Genomic DNA, 19,146 nt, shown 5'->3' with positions numbered 1-19,146 from the left:
TATCGGCCTATACAGTATGCAATCACATGTCCTCGTTCTGCATCGAACCGTTATCCTATATAAACAATGACAGACTTCGAAGCCACCACTCGATAGATATGTCCTTTCAGCGACTCATAGATTCGTCTCTGGCTTCAGGGATCGGCGCGGCAAAGGTGAGCTTGAACTAGCACGACTATTCATTTGATGCCAGCCTGCAACTGCATCCTTCTGTCCGACATCACAGTGGTTCGGGTTTGTTACCCGACTGATCGAGAAGCGTACAGCTGGGGGAGACGAAGTCGCTAACGTTCACGAAGAGCTCTGGGGTATGTCTAAAATTCTGTCGTCTGGAACAGCTTGGAGCTGACTGAACCTCACGACAACAGCCGCTGTCCTCGAGACGGTGCACAAGTATCGAGGAGTTTCCGCAACCCCCTTGGATTACTTGCAAAGAACGCTACAAGCTGCAGATATACCGGCTGCTACTCTCTTGAGCCAGATCCTGTATTCTCGCCAAGAGCTGGACACAAGGACGTTCGACTCGATCGCGGCCTGCATATTTGGCATCCCGGTCACGCGGATCGAGGTTGCGATTCAGGCCGCTGTGACCTCACGACCGGCCCAGCTTGGCGAAGGAAATGAGCCAGTATACGTCGAGTTGTTCCGCCGATGCATCCACTTGGGCCAAGCCCCGTCTGATTATGGCCAAAAGCTTCTGATCGACGTCCTCGAAGCCCTGGGCCAGGCAACAATAAACAATACAGCTGGCATTCGAGAAGCAGCTCAGACCGCACTGAGAGATTGGGTCGGATCGGATCCAACGACCTCGGATGTTGTCATCCACGCCATCAGAAAGATCGCTGGAGGTTATACTGCTGGTCAGAATACGGAGGACAACATGAAGACAGCTGCTGCTCGAGGGTTGGACGATGTCCGTTCTGCTACGCCGGATCCACTAACAGAAACGCTCGTCCATGGGTCAACAAACACAAAGGCTTATACACATATCAAGACTCCCGTCTATATCACCTACGCCCTGCAAAATGCTTTGGAACAGACTTGGACTTGGCAGAGTTCCAGGCGACCAGATCCGACAAGCGGCGAAGGGCTCAATGAGGGAGAGGAGGACATTCGCAACTTACCCACTGCCTTTCGCGATCTGATTCATCTGGGTCCAATCCTGACTAGCAATCCTTCGACGTTCGCTCACTTTCTACTACAAGCTTCCTTCGAAAGAGTCTTCTCCTCCCTCCGAGATCTACGCCAAGGGGCAAAACGGGACGCACAGATGTCTGTCAAACCAGAGGACCAGATCATGGTGGATCTGTCGAATGGCACGGAACCATCCGAACGAGATCGTATAGCGACCAGGATCGTTAAAGTCGGTTGGAATGAGATCATTTGGCTGTTCCATAACCTCGCCGCATCATTGCGTTTTTGGAAGTGGTCGAGCGCAGAGGGAAGAGCCGGTTCAGATTGGCATCAGGATTGGCCGTACCCAGTATGTCTCGTAGCGTATGCGGATCCCTACGATGTGCTCATCTTCATTATCAGAATACAGTCGGTCAGTCGCTTAGGATCATAAGCGACCGATATCGCACCCAATTAGACGAGCTGGATGTCGTATTGAGGGGGTCACATCACGGCGGGAATGCAGTGCTGTGAGTCAGCGCAAGGTGATCATCGCCTACAATATTAACAGTCGCCGTACCGTTCTTCATGCCAGATCCACTTTCGAGATAGTTTGCTCTACGATGCGAAAGTCCACTCTTATTGCTCGCGACGAGCTGTCGACCTTTGGTGTTGGGGATCTTGCCGATGGGTTCGACGGTACAGATAGCGACCGGGCTGTGCAAAGCATCTTGGTAAGCACTCTGATCAATAGCGCAATATCGCACAATCCTGACTTCACTCTCCCGACAGGAGCGCTATGCTATGCTGACCGGCCCACCGGATTCGCAATTGGTCTACGATACATTGACACGACCTGCGTCTTGGGTAAAGTTGGGCGAAAACGCCTGCACCGTGAGTAGTCGCTGGCGGTCAGCCTGTCTCCAATACGCTCAAGGACCTGAACCTTGCAGCAACTCGCCACGTATTGGGATACTGCTTCGCCCCTGATGACAGCTATGAGCGACAATTTCCTCTTGCTGCAGCTCGTCTGCGTTTTTTCTTCACCAACCGCTATATTGACACACTTAAACGCTGCGATGACATCTGATCATGTTGCTCCGGCTATACAAAGTAGGTCGTGCCCGTTGACAGCATTTTCCCGTTCGGATGTACTCATATATCTGACCGAGGGTCTCTTCATAGACGATCCACAGACGACTCTTACGAACTATGGCGCTCTAGTCTTCCTTGCGTCTACCGTTTGCTTCAAATATGACGTGAGTACTTACAACTCGCCTACGTACAAAGCGAACACAGCTGAAGACAAATTCAGTTGCCACTACCACCCGCTCTCAGAACAGCGTCTCAAGTTCACCTGGTAGATGAATTATCTACAGAGGAGGATCTGTGGTTGAAAGGCTGGATTCAAGCAATCGTGTGTACAGTCGAATCAGCTCAGGGGGTCCGCTTGATAATGACAAGCCGTAATTGCCTTTATAGTTTGGCACAACCGGGATCAGCGATGAACTGCTGCAGTACGTTCAGCTTTTAACATGATTGACAGATTCGGTATTAACATATTCCATCGTCGACCTGTTAGGTCGACCTCGCCTGAAATGCTTCTCCGTCTTGCAACGACTCTTGTCTCCCAGGCGATCTCAGCTGCCATCTCAGAGGTCATCGACATTGAGACACTCCACAGCGGACTCAGCTATTTTTCTCAGCCTTTGCTGAGCTGGTGCTTAGCGGGCATTATAGATTGGCTCTGTTCGGAAATCCAGCGGCAAGGGCAAGTGGTATGCTTATTGGCAACGCGAATACTGTCCTCTGATCGTTTCGATGGCTATCAGTGTGTTTGCGGCTATATATCTAGACGTTTTGCAGCTTTTGCTAGGATCAGAGGAGCTACCACAATCGACTGTGGAGGCAAATTCTCATCGAACGTTGGCTCTTTTCGAGAAGGGTAACGGCTTGGAGCTAGTTCTTGATAGTTCGGATATCGATGCGACAAAGTTGATCGAGAAGCTTCGGCATGCACAGATGTCAATCGATAGTCCAGGTACGTAATTCGAGAAGTCGCAACTGAACATTGGCTGATCCGGCTAATGATGGAATAGTCTTGAAATCATCGGAGACTTGGGAAAGCTGCCTCCGCTTCCGACGGGCCAGCCTGAACGTTCCTCTTCATCAGGCCATTCAAAGCCTGGGAATGCGCCCGGCGTTGGAAATCCTCGCTCACGAACTGTGCACTATGCCTTCTGGGGACAAGACGTTTATCGCGCTATACTGTGGACTCGCGGAGGAGCCTTGCGCCTTCGAAGCGGCTCGTCAACAACTCCGGTCTTCATTCCTGAACGGCGGCGAACCAACGCTTCACGCATTCTGGCTGCGCGTTTGTCAGCTCCTAGTCAAGTTCGCCGTTTCCCCGGGACGAATGTCAGCGCAATCGATAACCGAAACCAACAGAGTCACACAAAGGTTCTTGTCTGCGAACGATCAAGGCGCCCAGGCCTTGAAGACAGCGAACCATCGAGGTCTCCGGACCGTGAAAGCGTCTTGATGGCTGAGTCTTATATTATAATCTCCTGGTACAACAGCATGTAATGAACTCATGCAGATGCCATCTTGACCATGTCGTCGAGAAGTACAGCGCGGAAGGAACCATCCTTCACCTGGGCATACACTGCATCATCGCCAACGTAGACGGTAACACCCCGTGCATCCAAACCACGAGCCACTTTGAAAAGCTGTTTTCCGGTAGTGGTGTGAGATCGTCCGGTCGGGATGAATAATAGGTTCCGGTCTGCCGCATACTGTTCCGCGATTGACCTGAAAGTGACTTCGCTCCCCGTCGGCTGTGCAAAAGCCGCAGTACGGCCTCGTGAGGACAGCTTGCTCTTCTTGTCGGACGACTTCCTATCGCGCAAAGGAATAAAGGTCGGTTTGACCAGACGTTTCGGTGCATCGGCTCCAAGGGCCATCGCATCGTTCATCAAGCTCAATCCTGCGCGGAATCCGTGATCGATTCCCTTGCTCTCAGTCAATCTATCGCCTTTGGAAGTATTGTAATTTGCGAAATGTTCCTTCCAGAAGTGGTACCTATAGAACAGATCACAGCGGCTGAGTACCGACGTAGATGGCTTGGGCAGATCACCATCCCGACTAACCAAGATGCAACTTCTCCAGCACTGTAGTCTGGCTGGATCAACCAGAAGTGCAGTGTATCAAGCCATGTCGGGAAGAACTTTTCTTCGATGATTTGGGCAAAAGTAGAATCGCGTAAGAGGCCGCTCCAGCGTAACACACGATCCAATGGTTCCATCTTCTGGTCCAACGGGTTGACCTCGAAGTCGCTGTCGATGTGGGCTGCGAGCTTCGGAACAATGTTTAACAGCATTAACGTATCCCATTTGCCCTTGGAGAACACCTGTAGCAAACACCGTGAGCAACAAGTAACGAAACACAGACGCGCACAAACTTACGTCTCTCCACAGCTTCCACTCGTCGGGTATCGATTCCTTGACAGACCACCGTTTCATCGTTTCACCTATCCTAACCTTGGCTTCGTCCAGCACGCCATCGAAGCGATCTTGTAGAACAGACAACCAAGGGAAAACGATGGAAGCGAGCGAGTATTCCGACCCGGGTCGTTGTCTCCTGGGATTCCACTCTCCGACTTGCGACGAGATTTTGGGCAAAATCAGTTGGTTCAAAACATTATCCCGCATAAATCGCGGTAGTAATGGCGACCAAGATTCGAGGAGCTTTACCGCAGGGCGAGGATCCAGAACGTTCCAGTCGTTACTATGCCGAACACGAAGTAAATCAACCAAGAAACAAGAAACCTGATGACGATAACAAGGTATTACTCACTTGAGAGCTGATCTGACTCTTGGCAGCCATAATTTATCCAGCATAGCTTCATATGGCGTCATTACACTGGAAGAAGCATCATCGTTAACAGGTGTTCTGATGACTCTGCCGGATCCCGACTTGCCTGCTATGAGCCCGACGACCACCATTCGAGGAGACATCCTCGCCAGTTCCGTAAATCTGTGAGAGCGTGGCATCTTCGTTTACGGTATCGGGGTCGGAGAAACGGAATGCTTTTCGCCATGGCCGTAGAATTGCAAGCAATGTGTCCGTATCTGCCAGTGGTTGCCAATTACGAAAGACGGTACCGAGCTGTTAATTCAAATCGAGATGAGCGTATGCGATCGAAGGAATTTGGCAGAAACGGCTCACAGCCTGAGTCATCGCTCCAACCAACACTTCGTCAAGATCGTATTCTTCATACTCGGTCTTGAATTGATCAATCATCTTGTGCATCTCGGGCTCGAGCGAGAGCAAGGGATCTGTCGAACGTTGATCGACCGTTTCAAGCTTGGCCTCAATCTCCCCGACTACCCTTTGGATCTCTTCGAGGCGTCGGACCTTTTCAGCCTCGATATCCTCTTCCTTTTTCAGCCGCTGCGTCTCCCGCTTTGCCCATTCCCGTCGCATCCGTACGGCTTGTCCCTCTTTGATGAGTGCTTGTACGTCGCCCTTCGTGGATTCCAGGATGAGACGCAGATTATGGCGGAGCTCGGGCAATTGCATTTTTTCGCCTGTTGGCGTCCATTCAGTCGCAGCACGAGCCGACAGCGATAGATCGGCCAGCGACGAGACCTCTTTCAGCTCTCCACCCCTCGCATCGAGGACCAGCCCGATACCCGTGGAGCCTGCTGCACCTCCCGCTGCTGCCTCTGCCACGAGTTCGTCATAGGTCTTGTGTTCCACCTTGACCTTGACCTTTTTCTCCCGCTTCCACTCCGCCTTGGCACCTTTGCCAGGTGCGGGCTCTTTCTTCTTCTCCTTCTTTTTCCGTCGCTTCTCCCGTTCTTCATCGCTACTGGCATCAAGAACCTCGCCTCGCTCCTTTGCTTCACGTCGGCTTTGTTCTGTTCGAACGCCCTTGCCGATACCCTGACCTCGAGCGAGACCGACATTGGCTTCGATGGGAACCGCTTTTCCGTCCTCATCTCGACCCAGACCTTTTCCGGGCGTCCAACCCTGCTTTGCCAGGAGTCGAGCTCCGAATGATCCAGCTATCGACCGAAGATGGTTTAGATCCTTGGCAGTCACACTGAGCTTTGGTTTCGACGAAGAGGCCTCAGGTTCAACTTCGGTTCTGAATGCCTGTTGCTGTCTAGCGGGGCGGGATCGCTGAGGGGTCGCTGGGCGCTCTCGACCGAAAGATTGAGGCATCGCATGCGCCGGATCACTTGGATATAACGCTTCCTCTTCAGCCACTTCGATTTCATGTCGCTTAGCGGTACCAATACCTCCAAGATTGTCGTTGGAGGCTCGGCTGACTACCTCTGGGCGGGGTTCTGGCTTCGTCTGCTGTTCCTTGGCTTCATTGGCATCCGCTTGGGCCTGCTCCGTACCCGTGGATTTGGCAAAACTTGACATGGTGATCGGCCTGGTAGGCGTGGAAGAACTGGAACCGAATCCAGCTCCGGCTCTAGTCGAACCTATACCAATTCCCCCGCCGCCTCGACCTCTTGAGCTCCCTATCCCACCGAAACCTCCCCGAGACGGCATGCTCGATTCTGAAGCTGCTCTTGCAGCACCCATGCCCAGTCCCAGACCACCTTGTGGCTCGTCGTCAGAGTAAGAGTTTTCTCTCGTCCGGACGGGTCCCTTGTCTTCTGGTTGTTGATCCTGAGCTAGCGGTTCCACGGCCTCCTCAGACGAAGAGTCTGAATCGGAAGATCCGTCGTCATCCGACGGGGCGATCTTCTCTTGAGGCTGCTTGGATGTGGTGGCTTGAGATTCAGACTTGGTCACGAAAGTAGGAGCTCTGTTTCCAAACAGGCGGAAGCGATCAATACTCATAATTTCGCTGTGGATGCTATTCGTGAACATGGCTTACTTGAACGCTGCATTTCGCTTGCCTTTCCTTTGCTCGAACCGCCCTGAATCCTCATCGTCCTCCCCAAAAATGCCTTCCCAAGCGCTCGCTTTCCCGTCTCCTCTATTTAGCCTCCTCTTCTTGCGTCCCGTGCGCTGTTCGAACAGCTCTCTTTCTGCCCGCTCGTCTGGATTGTCGTCACGATGCACATCGTAGCCATCCGAACCCGAGGCTCCAGAGTCGGAAGAGTAGTCCGAGGCGTAGTCCTTCTTTCGACGAGCCATAACAGTGCTAGGTACACCGACTCAGGGTGGAGTTTGTCTAACGTCTTCTGAGATGTGTTGGTGTTTGCACATGGCATGGTCATATGTAGGTAGGCTAGTAGGCTTTAGGACATCATGTCAAGGTTGAGGGATGCTCGATTCACGTCGCGATCGATATAAATGTCAGGTAGAGAAAGGACCGTCCAGGGTTTCATCATGACGGGCAACATGCTTGGCAACGCCTGCAGCATCAAAGAACATGCGGATCGATTGCATCTGAAATCGAGCAACTGTCTGCCTATATGTCTATGTACAACCTCGACGGCCGTTGCATCAGACTACTGCCCTTTGGTGTAGACCGCCTTGAGTCTTGTCAACGCAATCTATTACAACAGAATCCGGAGTCAGGTATCGGCTCGGGATAAACACTCGGATGTTGTGTAAGACTCACGTCATAGCTGTCCCGCAACGCGGATAGATCCGTCTCCTTGACCTTGATCTTCTTGACTCGGTCGAGGTGGTTCGCTTGTGATAGCATTTGTTTAAAGTGCCTCGCCTCTTGCTTCTCGACCAGTGTCCACGCGGTACCTTCTTTACCGGCTCTTGCGGTTCGACCGACTCGATGCACGTATTTCCGCATGTCCACCGGGGCATCATAGGAGATGACATGCGATACACTTGGCAGATCGATACCTCGAGCGATCAAATCCGAACAGATCAATCTGTGATAGGATTTCTTTCAGCGAATCCTATCACGTCTGACATCGATCTGAATGCTCACAGATCGATCTCGCCTTTGGAAAATTCTGCCAGTAGCTTTCTTCTCACGCTCGTGTCTAGCTCTCCTGAATAGGCCTTGGCGACGATCCTCTTTCCTGCCGTGTATGCGTCTTCGAAGAACGCGATCAGGCGTAGTAATCGTTCGGTCGAGTCGACGGATTTCGTAAAGCACAGTGCCGACGTGATCTCGGATTGTGGGGTATGAAGGAGATGCAACAAGTTCAAGGGTTTCAGGTCGGGTGGTAGGACGATCATTCGCTCCTACATAGATCAAGAAGGCAAAGTTTAGCAGGCCGTGATGGCTGTCTTTCTGGACGAGCTAATCGGACTCACTGTCAGAGAGGTAGGGATGGCGAACTGCTGGCCAGTCGCATCCGCTGAGGCTTCGATAGCATCGGTCTTGCCGGACCCCACGATGAAGTATTTCGGGCTCGTCAAATGTAAAGCTGCGATCTTGCCTGGATCTCGAGTTAATGTTGCAGAGAACAAGAGTTTTTGACACTGCATCGACGTCGAGTCAACGGGATGAGCAGGCATCATTCTGGGCATCGAACAACAACAGCTTACCGAGTTCTTCAAAGGTCTCTTGCCTTCCCAATCCCCTTGTCCCAGTCCTAGATCGTCGTACCAACTCGGTGCTACTGCGTCGTGCCCTTTCGACAGCCTAGCATCCAGGGAGACATCCATCGAGTCGGCCTTTCCTGGTGGTTTCAAGTGGGTCAAAACCTGGTTCAACCAGTCCTGGAATGATTGGGTTAACAGTCGATCGGCTTCATCGATGACCTAAGTTGGCACGAAGTACAAGAATAAGATCAGACTGCCGGATCTCACCAGGTCTAGGAGCCGCAAATCAGCTCACCAAGAAGCGCAGATGCTGCAAAGAAAAATTTGGCGTGTCCCGTAAATGATCCATCAACCTTCCCGGCGTCGCGATCAAGATGTCCACCTTGGAAGAACCGCCCAATAGCCTACCGTCCGTTAGAGACTAGTTTAGCCGACCAGTCACCGTTGCTTGAAGAAGAATTTATACGTACTTGTCTTTGGTGTTGCCCACCAGTGCCGTCTGCTCTTGCGCAAAAGAATGCTGACCGGTCGCAGTACCGATCTGTGGAATTTTCGATCCGTATCAGGTTTCTGTGGTCTTATTAGCGGCAGTCGTGAGCGCAAAACGACTGACCTTGAGTCCACTGCCTTTTGCCAATTCTTCTATCGTCTCCCTCACTTGCATGACCAGATCCCTAGTTGGCAGAATGATCAATGCTCGCAACCTCGTCACTATCCGTCGACTCAACACCTGATGAAGCAATTCAAACAATCAGTCTCGTCGTGTAGCGGCAGAGTACCATGTACTCTCAACTCACCTCGACGACGGGAACACCATAAGCCAAAGTCTTCCCACTTCCCGTCGGTGCCGACACCAAGAAATCGTTCAACATCTCCCCTGCAAAGGGTACCAGCGGCAACGACGCCAACTCTGGGATGAGCGCCGTCTGAACTGCGAAGAAATCTTCGATCCCCAAGTGTCGTAACCTCTCTTTGATCCGGTCTCCCAGACGTTCTCCTTCTGCTGCGTCCGGGTCACCTGCCCGGCGTTTACGCCGTGAGAGCAGTTTGATCTCGTCCAGCTTGACCTTGTCGTCTTCTTGTACTAGAACGGCGTCTCTCAACGCTGACGGGAGACCTTGCCGGGAAAGCAGGGTTTGGGACGGTTTGGCCGGGGCTTGTGGTAGGGGGAAAGATGGGATTCCGTCCGGATTGATGGACGTTTGGGATTGATTCGACGATGCAGATGACGAAGATTCTGCGTCGCTCTCCGAGCCAGATGATGAGCTCGACGAGCCGTCCTCTTCCTCCTCGTCGTCCGACTCTGATTTGCTGTCCGACTCGACCGACTCCATATCCACATCCTCATCCTGCTTTCCCACTGCAGCTTTCTGTTTGGCAGTTTCCCGCTTCTCCTTCTTCTCCCTTTCCTTTTCCGCCACGAGTTTCAATCTCTCCTTTTCCTCTTCGGCCAATCGTGCCTCTTCCGCCCGTCGCTCTTCCCGTTTGGCCTTTTTCTCCTGTCGACGTCGTTCCCGGCGTTGTTCAACGGTCTCATCTTCTGGCGGGACGACGGACTCTTTGGGTGTGGCTGATGTTACTGGAGTTGAAGTAGGTGCAGCAGGGGTAGTAACTGGAAGAACCGAGTTCTTTTTGGTGGGTTTGGCGACGGCTGGGTATGCCGATGTGGTAGGCGCGGGGAGCGTACTCGCAGCTCTAGGCTTGACAACGATCTCCTCGTCGTTTTCATCCTCGTCACTGTCACTACTATCATCATCCCCATCCTCGCTCTCCTCATCATTTGCACCGTCTACGACCCCGTCCTTCTCCTTCTTGCTCTTCGGTGCCGAGTCCTTGGCCGCCTTGAGCCTCTTTTTCCGCTTTTGCATCTTCTTCTTCAGATACCGTTGCTTGGCCACCGTCTTGTCCTTCTTGACCTTTTTAGGCTTGATCCCCGAGCTCGGATCCCGTTGAAGTGCTGCCAGTCGTTCGGGATTCATGTAGCCTACTCCCGGAGCGGCCGTGGTAGGGAGAGTCGGCGTGGGGGCTACATCGTCCGTGTCGTTGAAGGTTATCCGCTTTCGCTTCACACCGGACACGGCGTCTGATCCGCCGTACTCTGACATCCTGACCAGCAAACGATGAAGGGGGTTGACGGTTCTAGATGTCGTTGTAGGTATCTTGGATGATGATGGGGGATGTCATGTAGGCCGAGGTCGCGACTTTATTTGGAGAAATCTCTCTCTCTCATCTCTCAACTCTTCGGCTCTCTCCGCTGCCGTAAGGAAGGTCAAACCGTCTTTTGCATCCGCGAGTCCCTTTGGGCGGCGGGAATGACGAAACCACCCCCACCCACCGTGATGCAGCTGATCGTGTTTGTTACGAAACATGCAACCATGATCGAAAGGGATCACATCCCGACTAAATAGCTACTACAAGACAAGCTAGTAAGCTAGTACAACTATCTAAAGCACCTACTACTATCCAGCGACCTAGCCACGAGCCATCATCACTGGCGCACCATGTCTGAACGTCCAGCGCATATCGACATGCCTTCCTCGTCCGACCAGAGCGATACGGAAGTACAAGTCCCGAGGAATGCTCCAGGCAGACACTCTCCTCCTAATCTCGACCCGGACTTTAAACGTGAGTCGTGCCGTCCTCCCAATGATCAGGGTCGTAACAATTAATGAGAGCGTCGCTTGGGGCGGGTAGCCCGGGGTATCCTCAAGAATGCGTCGAGCTCTTATAGCATTCCGCAAGTGGCGGACGGACAACCTGGAGCCGTCATTGATAGGCAACAGGGTGACCAGTGCGTCGACTGTGGCCCTGTCACCCTCAAGGATTCAAAGCTCGGATGATGCTGATAGGTGAAACTTGTGACCCAGTCTGAAGTGGGATGAGCAAAACATCAATCTAAACGAGATCAACAAGGATTCCACGATGTGAGTCGTCCCTGTATCTGTGCCAAAGTTGCTTCGCAAGTCTCGCCCTTGTCGTTGTTAACATCCTATCATGCGGAGCTCGCCGTTGGTAGGAAGATTGACGAACCGAAGACTCCGTTCGTCACAAGCAACGAGTCATTCCCCGACCTCGGTATGTCGAAGCCCCCCCTCTGCCACCTGATCAGCATTCGAGCTCTGCTGACATATCTTTGATCTGGAAATCGACTTGAACCACAGAGGTACCGGACTTTGAATTGAGTTCCCCGACTTCCGAGAGGAGAGCTAGTATGGGTTCACAAGCTAGTCCCGGCGCGAGGAGGTGAGCTATAGGCCATTGCATCGCTAGATGGACCCCCGGCTGATGCCCTACCATTCAGACGGTCTGAACAGGAACTCGTCGCTCAGAACACTCAGCGAAACGCGGGGGTTCGTCGAACGCCTGGGTTTCCATTCTCCGAGACTGTAGACTCTGCCACCGGTACGCCCATCATCGAGCATGCTATCAACGCCACGACCAACAACCCGAACGGCCACAACGTCCCCGTCAACCCACCTCGATCGCCCATGACTCCTGATGCCCCGCTCACACCCGTCCGACCGGGAAAGACGTCGTCCACCCCGACGAGCAGGTCGGCGTCGTTCTCCTTGCCCGACGAAAAGTCCGGATCGGGCAGGCTCAGGAAAATCGTCTCGCCCGGTGGAACGCCGGGACAGCAGATGGGTGAAGAGGTCGAGGAAGAGGACGGGGAAGTCGAGGACAAAGACTTCAAGAAGAAGCGAGCGGGTCATTATGGTGGCGAGGCCGAAGCGATGAAACTGGCTCAGGTGAGAGGAGCGGGCTGTATGGGGAGCCGAGTCCTGTCGCTGATTCTGTTGCTGCGATGTTGTTGGTGCTCAAACAGGCTTTGATGGCGCAAGAGAAGATGGACGAAGAGGACGAGGAATAAATCTCGCCGTTGATATGACTGAACGAGGACTTTACCTTAACGACTACGAGAGTTTAGAACTGTATCGAGAACGTCGGGCTTGAAACGTAGCATCTGCTCAGCAGGTTTGGCATTCTTGTCATGCGATATAACTATATATTATTCTTGGCCTACTGAGCATCCAACGGTAGACTGTCAATCAGGCTCGGGTTCGAATGGATCTGCAGAACAGCACATCTCGACCCGTTCTCTTTTCGGCGCCTACGCAACGGCCGGTCCCGGATTTCGACGGCCAGACAGTATACAAACATGGTCTCATATGATCGCTTTGACTACAACCCGTAGCGTAACCGGATGAAAGGAAATATGGCGGTTCGGCTGATCGGCGCTTTAGGACAAGCTTCGACCCATGAACCTGTTCAGGCGTAGCGTGAAGTCGATCATCAGTCAAAGGTTCAAAAGCACAGGCGAGATTCGCGAACGGCGACTGACTTTCTCTTCTGGAAGCTCATCCACCATTTGCTAGGCTTGGTTACCCGCTGACCTTGCCTCTCGGCAGGGGTAGGTGTGCCATCCTGCTGTGTTTCAGGTTCGATAGGGTAAATCCTGTCACAGAGACGAGCGGCGAGTTCTTGCCTAGCCTGCAAGAGGTACGATCGAAGTGCGTCTACCGAAGCATACCCCATGGAACTGTTATCAACACCACACGTCGTGCAGCGGAACAGGCGAGCCGCATAGGCTCACCGGTCTGCGCCTTGTCCGAAGGTCCCTTGTACAAACTGTTCAGGGGGAACCCAGCTTCTCCGGGAACGGAGAAGTGGTCAACCGCTAGTGTCTGCAGTACCTTGGTTGCTTCGGGATAAGCAGGCGATGGTTTGCCGGGACTCGGTGCCACGCGGGTGAGGCAGTCGTGGGTGAAGAGGATGAGGTAGATGAGCGTTCGGTCGGCAGGCCCTTGGATCTCGAAGTTCCGAAAGAGGCAGTTGGCTCGGAAGCTTGAAATTCCCCAGAGTACCGTCAGCCTTTGTCGTTGATCTGACATACAGAGGGCAAGCAACCGAACTCACAGGTCCAAGCTCTCTTCAATGATGTCGGGTCTTGAAGGATCCTCTGCGGACAGCATATCCGTGGTGAGTGACTACGAACGGTGCGATCGTCGCATAGATACAGCATACCAGGAGTCGGAGCCGGTCCTCTGACCCGAGAGTTGAAGGGCAGAAGCCCGACGTTCCCGACGAGCTGTGTCGGCTCATCGTTATAAGACGAGTGGTAGGCCTAGACATGACGCGGCACAGATAGCAACGTCAGGTCCAGGTTGACTGAAGTGGATAGGACGCTACAGCTTACAGGCATCGCGAAGATAGATCTAGTGTCAGTCCGTTTGCAACGATGGCTTGTTAGGGAGTCAACTCGAGGGGTCAGAGAGCTAGACGACCAGATCAACGAGGTAACCCGGTGTCTCTAAACCACATCACTCCTTGACCTGTGCATGCTCTCGCTATGACGCGGACGTCGTTGACCAGAGACTCGTCGCGTACAGGTGTCGTCTAGGGGACATAGTGGCAGGGATTTAGGTCGAGGCAGGGCGTGGCACGAGAGGACGGTGAAATCGATTTTTTCGCGAAGTTGTTATGGTGCAATTATGCGATTTGCACCCAAAAAACGCGCATAATTCGACATATTGCGCGATCGATTTAGGTCGACCTAAATCACCTAAATCAAACATTTGCGCCCGTAGGGCGCCGCTCGGAGGCAGAAAGTTAGGGGTTAGGGGTTCAGAGTGGCTGTTTTACGACGTTTCAGTAGTTGTTTTGAGTTGTGAAAGTATATTGCAAGAGGTTAGATTTGCACTGAACAATCTGAATAATAACCTCGAGTCGGACATGTCTAAGTCTTTGAATTCGATCGTTTTAGAAGCAGTAAAGACCAGGTGCAGATCGTATGGTATTGCATAGAACAGTTACAACATGTACAATCACTTCTTGACCTTCTTATTGCCGTTTTTAGGCTCAGCGATTTCCCACAATTTTACAACTCGATTGTTCGAGTCTCGAGCCTGACGTTTGTCGTCCCCGTAGTAGCGCTCCGGGATCTCCTCGCACAGGTCCTTGAGAGCACCAAGGGCCCGTACAAGCGCAGCAGCCTTGTCTCGGATGGCGTGGAGATCGTCTCGATTCAACGCGACGACATCATTTTCGTCGTCGGGGTCGAGACTTTCGACATGATCGTCCATCAGCTCCTGCACTTGCTCTGCGACTCCCTCGCAGCCAATAGCAAGGTCCCAGCCACCTGGTTGAACCTTGACGAGGCCTCCCGTATTCACCCGCTTGTCGCAGACGACGCCATCGAACGAACACTGAGCACAGTTCTTGTTCGGTGCAGTTTGCTTGCATTGCACCAAAAGTCCGAACTCGCCGTTGTTGCCCTTGCGTTTGGGGTTCGTCCACATCGCACGACAATGTCCGCACCTATCCTGACCCTTCCTTACTTTGCCCTGACGAGCAAAGAGGGTGAGAATACCGGCCTGAGATATGATACGCACACGATCAAGATTTATCAGTTTGGGTGCAAATCTATCTCGTTGCACTGAAGCAGAAGAAGAACATACCTCGAAGTGATCCGGTCCTTTACCGTTGATACTCCCTCTCTTCTTCAAACAGAGCTCGTATAACCTCTGATCGGTCCAGTACTCCCTAGCCTGCCACAGCTTCTTCAGCCTGGCCAAAGCCTTGGGTTCCCTGTACCCGATCACCCTGTCCCCGACCGTTTTCTCGATCGTATACTCCCGCAACTGGGCCCACTCGTCTTCATGATCATCATCGACGACTGAAATCCCAGTAAGGTGTCTGTTTGTGTGTTCAGTAAGCAAGAACAGATGAGAAAGTGTTAAGTGCAGAACGGTAAGATTGCATCAAGAAGCATGACTTACTCGGCAGGGATCTCGTCGTCGTCCTCGTCCTCGTCCTCGAGCTCGTCCTCCTCTTCACTCAAACGCCTGCTGCTTTTATAGCTCGAACTCGAGCTCGAGGAGGAGCTCGAGCCCGAGCTGCTCGACGATGAGCCCGAAGAGCTCACCGGGGCCTTCCTCTTGGTCGTCTTGGGGGCCAACGGCGCCGTTGGCTTCTTCCCACCCGTTTGCATCCGTAGGGACTGCTTTCGAGGATGGACAGCAGCTTGAGAGGCTTGAGAGGACTAAACAGGACGTTTTAGAGTCAGTACAAGTCCGTACAACTCGATGCAAAGCTTCGGTACTGCAATAGACGACTCACTCCGGCTTCTGCGTTCGACATCGCGCTAAATTCACGTAAAGTGGCTGGTGGCTTGTTTCAGGTGGTTTGACGTGTTCAGGCGATGTTATCTAATGACTAGATTGCTATAGCTACCGTGTAATAACGATCTAGACGTCTAGATGTAAAGAAGATAGATGTGAATCGAGTACAGTGCAGATTCGACGATCGTACGTCTAGATGCTTCTCCGGAGGCAGATTTGCACCCGAGATCGTCGTTTCTTTTGTTCTCGTTTCGAGCTCGATTTTTCAAAATCGAGTCAGTTTTACTGAATCGAGTATTACAAGTCTAGAATCAATTATAGAGGCAGATAGTACATCGTGGGTGATTATGAACGTTGTGATAGTGCGTGACAACAAGAACAGAGGGTCTATCGCTTATATTAAGTCAGGAATCGATCGAGAAGCATGTACCGATCTAGTTCATGTCGACATCGTTGCTGTTGCCTCGGACCGCACGTTTACGGCTTTGGAGAAGTCCTGCTTCCTTCATGTGCTCCCTTACAGCCTTCATCACCTTCGTCAGAGTCCCTTGTGGGTATTGTAGCTCGAATAGGGCGATACCAGCTTCGGTGCAAATTTCCAATCCTGTCGTCTGCGTATAGGCACTTGCCAGTAATTTGCGCTGACCGTGAAGCACTTGCATAGCGGTATCTTCCTTGGTAATTGGCTTCGTCACCCACTCATCTGGCCACTCCATCAGGGCGTACTGGTGCTGTCGTTTGTCCCCTGTTCCTGCTTCAAACCACTGAAGCAGCGCTTCTCGAATTGTAGTAACTCGAGGGAGGTTCATCGGACGCTTCCCCATGATGACTTCACCGGATACCTTGAAGCGTAGACGATCATCACGGTTCGAGTGGTCTACTACCATCCTCGTACTGCCTGAAGCGGTGTTTCGAGGCGTATAGAATGGTGCAGAGGTGGGTGCAAGGTGTCCAGATTGCACCGGATTCGCCGTGTTCAAAGACAGGCTCGGTGGCATCGTAAACGAGGTCGATGGTGCTGGTTGCTGCAGCATAGGAACCTGTTGACTGCCTGAGAGGGTTTCCACCCTTGCCAGCAGCGTCTTAAGGAGTTCTTCGGCCTGAAACAAGTGAATCGATCGATCAGTATAAAGGTCAAGTTTGGTGCAATTTTGGGAGGTTGTCCCCAAGATTGTACTTACTCTCGACTCCGACTGCGAGTCACCACTCGGTTCGAACGTCTTGATATCTCGCAGCATGCTCCGTATCTCGTCAAACTGCTGCCCTGTCGATCGTTCCTGTTGTTTAGAGAAGGTTCTGAACTCTTGCTTGACCTCTTCTCGAAGACGTTGAATATCCGCTATTGTCGGCTGTAAACCGTCTCCACCATGCTGCTGCAGCACATGCCGGCTAGCAATCCATAGAGGATTCGTGGCATCTCCATGGTACCCTTGTATCTTACTCTGCTCATCCAGCAGATATCGCATCAGGGTCGTCGTCTGAAGAAAAGAACATTGAGCGCAGATCAGTCGATTTGCACCGAAGAAGAACAACTTTCGATCTTTCGTTCCAGAAGACTTACGTGCTCTCCACTGGCCCATCCACCCCACCAGCGGATGATAGGCAGTCCCCAACGGTACGGAGCATAGTTATGCCTCCACTGAGCACCTCCTCGTCGAAGAGAATGGCTACTGAAGTCCGAGGTGGGATTTTGTTCGTTCAGACCGGATTTTTCGCAGAGTTCATTCCAAATAGCCACCCACGACCTAGGTGGCATGGGTATAGACACGTCAAGCTTGCCACCAGCCTGAATGGCAGGGAGAAGCATGTCCGAGCCAGCTTCAGCGATGGCTGTTCGTTCTATTACGTATTTTCTCCATCGAAGGAGAGGAGGTATCGCCCAGACCTCCATCTCCTCTGGGTCCATTGGACGATGTATCTGGTACTTATTACCTATTCAGAAGACGCATGCGAAGGCCATAGAAAGGAGTCTACACGTCAGATAAGGATGAACCAGGTTTGAGCGCAAATCGTAGAATCTGCACCCACAATTATGCGGATCCGTCTGATTCGTCTTTCGCCAAGTCAGATAGATGAACGGGATGTCTTGACCGGGGTAATTAGGGTCTGAGCCATGCTCCACGAAGTCAGAGACCTTCAGCTTCAAGCACTCGTCCATCCTTGCCATCAAGAACCACCCCAAAGTAATATACGCTGATGCGTACATCAGCTGCGAATATCGCATCGGATTGTTCTCGGTGACCAGTTCTTGCTCGATGTACCGTACGAGGACCTTCAACTGGGGCAGGAGCAGAGGAGAAGACTGAGAAAAGTCAAGAACTCGATCAGTTTTGGGTACTTCAGCTTCAACGCAACATCAAGAATTTGCACCCACCTGCTTCGTAATACTCTCCTTAGCATGACGACGCTGTAGCGATTTAAACAGGTCCGTATTGTGGCCATCGTTCACAGGATTGCCTTCCCATCGACCATCGACCTGCCTCCACTCTGCAGCCTGTACGACAGGACAAGGGGACAACGGCAATATCACAAAATGAGTGTCGATTCATCTCCCCACGGATTTGATGCAGATCTGAGATATTGCACTCACATGACACTGATTCGGGAATTGTCCAGCGAAGTACGCTTTCAGGGCTGAACGACTCCCCTCGATCGATCGGAAGCCGACCTGATCCTGCCTGGAGGTCCAGAACAAGAATACCATCTGCGCTGACCGGATACTGAGCACGTCGAAGACGTCGGAGAGATCGGGGTCGTTTTCTGTTCTACTCGCTTGGTAGTTCTTGATCCAGTCCTTGACGACTCTGATATGACCTGCGTAGGCCTTGTTGGTGGTAAGGGCCCTGCGATGAAGGTCTACAGTGTCTTGTCCTTGTTGAAAGAGGGTATTCGAGTCGAGGACCGTAGGAACCGAAGAGGAGTCCCTTTGCGTGGCCGTAGCACGCTTTACTCTCCCTGAGCCTCTAGCCTGACCTCTCCCTGCTGGTCTACCACGTTTCTTAGGTACTGGGCCTGCCAGAGAATCAGCCTGTTGCGATGTTTGAGCCAATTGCGAGTTCGGTGCAATCTGGCTAACTTGCGGTAAGCTGAAGGCTGGACCCGACGATGAAGAATCACCCATGCCTGGGGGGTAGACGAATCCTGATGTACTAGGTTGGAACCTCTCCATCTCTGCCTCCATCTGAGCTATGTCTAAGCCGAACTGGTCGAACTCGAAGAACGCCGGGTCAAAACGGTCGTTCGATGCCGCGAAGGCTGGCTGATGAGGGGTATTTGAGGGGTTTCGGCTCATTTTGACGGGCTGAGTGATTGTAGGTGGTTTGTTTGTACTGCTAGTGATGTGTATAGCGAAGGACTAGATGTCTAAGACCTTATTTGATGTGTAAAGGCAGATTTCGAGAAGTTGCAAGGCGATCGACTTGCACTA

General features: G+C 52.3%; 7 protein-coding genes across 7 annotated transcripts; 2 read left to right on the top strand and 5 right to left on the bottom strand.

The window, feature by feature from the left end:
• Positions 1-43: 43 nt before the first annotated feature.
• On the top strand, positions 44-3,412 carry HD553DRAFT_215168 (mediator complex subunit Med5-domain-containing protein). Its single transcript, XM_046177190.1, has 12 exons — positions 44-155; positions 227-308; positions 369-1,483; positions 1,537-1,643; positions 1,709-1,847; positions 1,906-2,007; positions 2,067-2,226; positions 2,299-2,372; positions 2,429-2,530; positions 2,596-2,630; positions 2,696-3,154; positions 3,213-3,412. Exons 1-11 carry the CDS (start codon positions 99-101, stop codon positions 3,060-3,062), a joined length of 2,340 nt encoding a protein of 779 aa, XP_046037381.1. The 5' UTR covers positions 44-98; the 3' UTR covers positions 3,063-3,154; positions 3,213-3,412.
• Positions 3,413-3,664: 252 nt separating this feature from the next.
• On the bottom strand, positions 3,665-7,332 carry HD553DRAFT_283270 (GC-rich sequence DNA-binding factor-like protein-domain-containing protein). The gene is made up of 7 exons (XM_046178176.1): positions 7,013-7,332; positions 5,341-6,940; positions 5,093-5,280; positions 4,969-5,034; positions 4,578-4,899; positions 4,263-4,522; positions 3,665-4,194 (listed from the first exon to the last, which is right to left on the bottom strand). The coding sequence occupies exons 1-7, from the start codon at positions 7,273-7,275 to the stop codon at positions 3,705-3,707; spliced, it is 3,189 nt and encodes a 1,062-aa protein (XP_046037380.1). The 5' UTR covers positions 7,276-7,332; the 3' UTR covers positions 3,665-3,704.
• Positions 7,333-7,353: 21 nt separating this feature from the next.
• On the bottom strand, positions 7,354-10,399 carry HD553DRAFT_215101 (ATP-dependent RNA helicase). The gene is made up of 10 exons (XM_046177189.1): positions 10,128-10,399; positions 9,396-10,029; positions 9,212-9,328; positions 9,069-9,139; positions 8,894-9,002; positions 8,602-8,817; positions 8,368-8,535; positions 8,036-8,295; positions 7,706-7,976; positions 7,354-7,637 (listed from the first exon to the last, which is right to left on the bottom strand). The coding sequence occupies exons 1-10, from the start codon at positions 10,133-10,135 to the stop codon at positions 7,593-7,595; spliced, it is 1,899 nt and encodes a 632-aa protein (XP_046037379.1). The 5' UTR covers positions 10,136-10,399; the 3' UTR covers positions 7,354-7,592.
• Positions 10,400-10,955: 556 nt separating this feature from the next.
• Positions 10,956-12,568, top strand: HD553DRAFT_309472 (uncharacterized protein). Its single transcript, XM_046179696.1, has 7 exons — positions 10,956-11,223; positions 11,293-11,389; positions 11,466-11,522; positions 11,615-11,673; positions 11,760-11,841; positions 11,900-12,347; positions 12,425-12,568. Exons 1-7 carry the CDS (start codon positions 11,100-11,102, stop codon positions 12,467-12,469), a joined length of 912 nt encoding a protein of 303 aa, XP_046037378.1. The 5' UTR covers positions 10,956-11,099; the 3' UTR covers positions 12,470-12,568.
• Positions 12,569-13,973, bottom strand: HD553DRAFT_309470 (actin-related protein 2/3 complex subunit 3). The gene is made up of 6 exons (XM_046179695.1): positions 13,796-13,973; positions 13,624-13,723; positions 13,516-13,558; positions 13,193-13,443; positions 12,941-13,115; positions 12,569-12,863 (listed from the first exon to the last, which is right to left on the bottom strand). The coding sequence occupies exons 1-6, from the start codon at positions 13,799-13,801 to the stop codon at positions 12,839-12,841; spliced, it is 600 nt and encodes a 199-aa protein (XP_046037377.1). The 5' UTR covers positions 13,802-13,973; the 3' UTR covers positions 12,569-12,838.
• Positions 13,974-14,423: 450 nt separating this feature from the next.
• On the bottom strand, positions 14,424-15,738 carry HD553DRAFT_323338 (uncharacterized protein; the record flags this gene model as incomplete). Its single annotated transcript, XM_046181380.1, has 4 exons — positions 14,424-14,972; positions 15,057-15,294; positions 15,378-15,640; positions 15,718-15,738. The coding sequence occupies 4 exons, from the start codon at positions 15,736-15,738 to the stop codon at positions 14,424-14,426; spliced, it is 1,071 nt and encodes a 356-aa protein (XP_046037376.1).
• A 415-nt stretch (positions 15,739-16,153) lies between these two features.
• On the bottom strand, positions 16,154-19,011 carry HD553DRAFT_334823 (uncharacterized protein; the record flags this gene model as incomplete). Its single annotated transcript, XM_046182168.1, has 6 exons — positions 16,154-16,819; positions 16,901-17,197; positions 17,281-17,651; positions 17,748-18,021; positions 18,094-18,213; positions 18,310-19,011. 6 exons carry the CDS (start codon positions 19,009-19,011, stop codon positions 16,154-16,156), a joined length of 2,430 nt encoding a protein of 809 aa, XP_046037375.1.
• Between the last annotated feature and the right edge of the window lie 135 nt (positions 19,012-19,146).

This window comes from Filobasidium floriforme (assembly GCF_021052385.1).
Source record: "Filobasidium floriforme strain CBS 6241 chromosome Unknown HD553scaffold_8, whole genome shotgun sequence".
Taxonomy (NCBI): Eukaryota; Fungi; Basidiomycota; class Tremellomycetes; order Filobasidiales; family Filobasidiaceae; genus Filobasidium; species Filobasidium floriforme.
This window is presented reverse-complemented; position numbering and strand designations above follow the sequence as displayed.

Excerpts from the sequence above, each read along its gene's own strand:
- HD553DRAFT_309472 (XM_046179696.1), top strand. The coding sequence starts at position 11,100 with ATGTCTGAACGTCCAGCGCATATCGACATGCCTTCCTCGTCCGACCAG. Across the intron at positions 11,224-11,292 it reads TCTCGACCCGGACTTTAAAC|CCCGGGGTATCCTCAAGAAT; the intron begins GTGAGTCGTGCC and ends TGGGGCGGGTAG. Across the intron at positions 11,523-11,614 it reads ATCAACAAGGATTCCACGAT|GAAGATTGACGAACCGAAGA; the intron begins GTGAGTCGTCCC and ends CGCCGTTGGTAG.
- HD553DRAFT_215101 (XM_046177189.1), bottom strand. Across the intron at positions 9,140-9,211 it reads CAAAAGGCAGTGGACTCAAG|ATCGGTACTGCGACCGGTCA; the intron begins GTCAGTCGTTTT and ends AAAATTCCACAG. Across the intron at positions 8,296-8,367 it reads CCATCCCTACCTCTCTGACA|GAGCGAATGATCGTCCTACC; the intron begins GTGAGTCCGATT and ends TGATCTATGTAG.
- HD553DRAFT_283270 (XM_046178176.1), bottom strand. The coding sequence starts at position 7,275 with ATGGCTCGTCGAAAGAAGGACTACGCCTCGGACTACTCTTCCGACTCT. Across the intron at positions 6,941-7,012 it reads AAGCGAAATGCAGCGTTCAA|AGCTCCTACTTTCGTGACCA; the intron begins GTAAGCCATGTT and ends GTTTGGAAACAG. Across the intron at positions 4,900-4,968 it reads AGAGTCAGATCAGCTCTCAA|TAACGACTGGAACGTTCTGG; the intron begins GTGAGTAATACC and ends TGTTCGGCATAG.
- HD553DRAFT_215168 (XM_046177190.1), top strand. The coding sequence starts at position 99 with ATGTCCTTTCAGCGACTCATAGATTCGTCTCTGGCTTCAGGGATCGGC. Across the intron at positions 156-226 it reads CAGGGATCGGCGCGGCAAAG|TGGTTCGGGTTTGTTACCCG; the intron begins GTGAGCTTGAAC and ends CCGACATCACAG. Across the intron at positions 1,484-1,536 it reads ATCAGGATTGGCCGTACCCA|AATACAGTCGGTCAGTCGCT; the intron begins GTATGTCTCGTA and ends CTTCATTATCAG.
- HD553DRAFT_309470 (XM_046179695.1), bottom strand. Across the intron at positions 13,559-13,623 it reads AGGACCGGCTCCGACTCCTG|AGGATCCTTCAAGACCCGAC; the intron begins GTATGCTGTATC and ends TGCTGTCCGCAG. Across the intron at positions 13,116-13,192 it reads TTCGGACAAGGCGCAGACCG|ACGCACTTCGATCGTACCTC; the intron begins GTGAGCCTATGC and ends ATGCTTCGGTAG.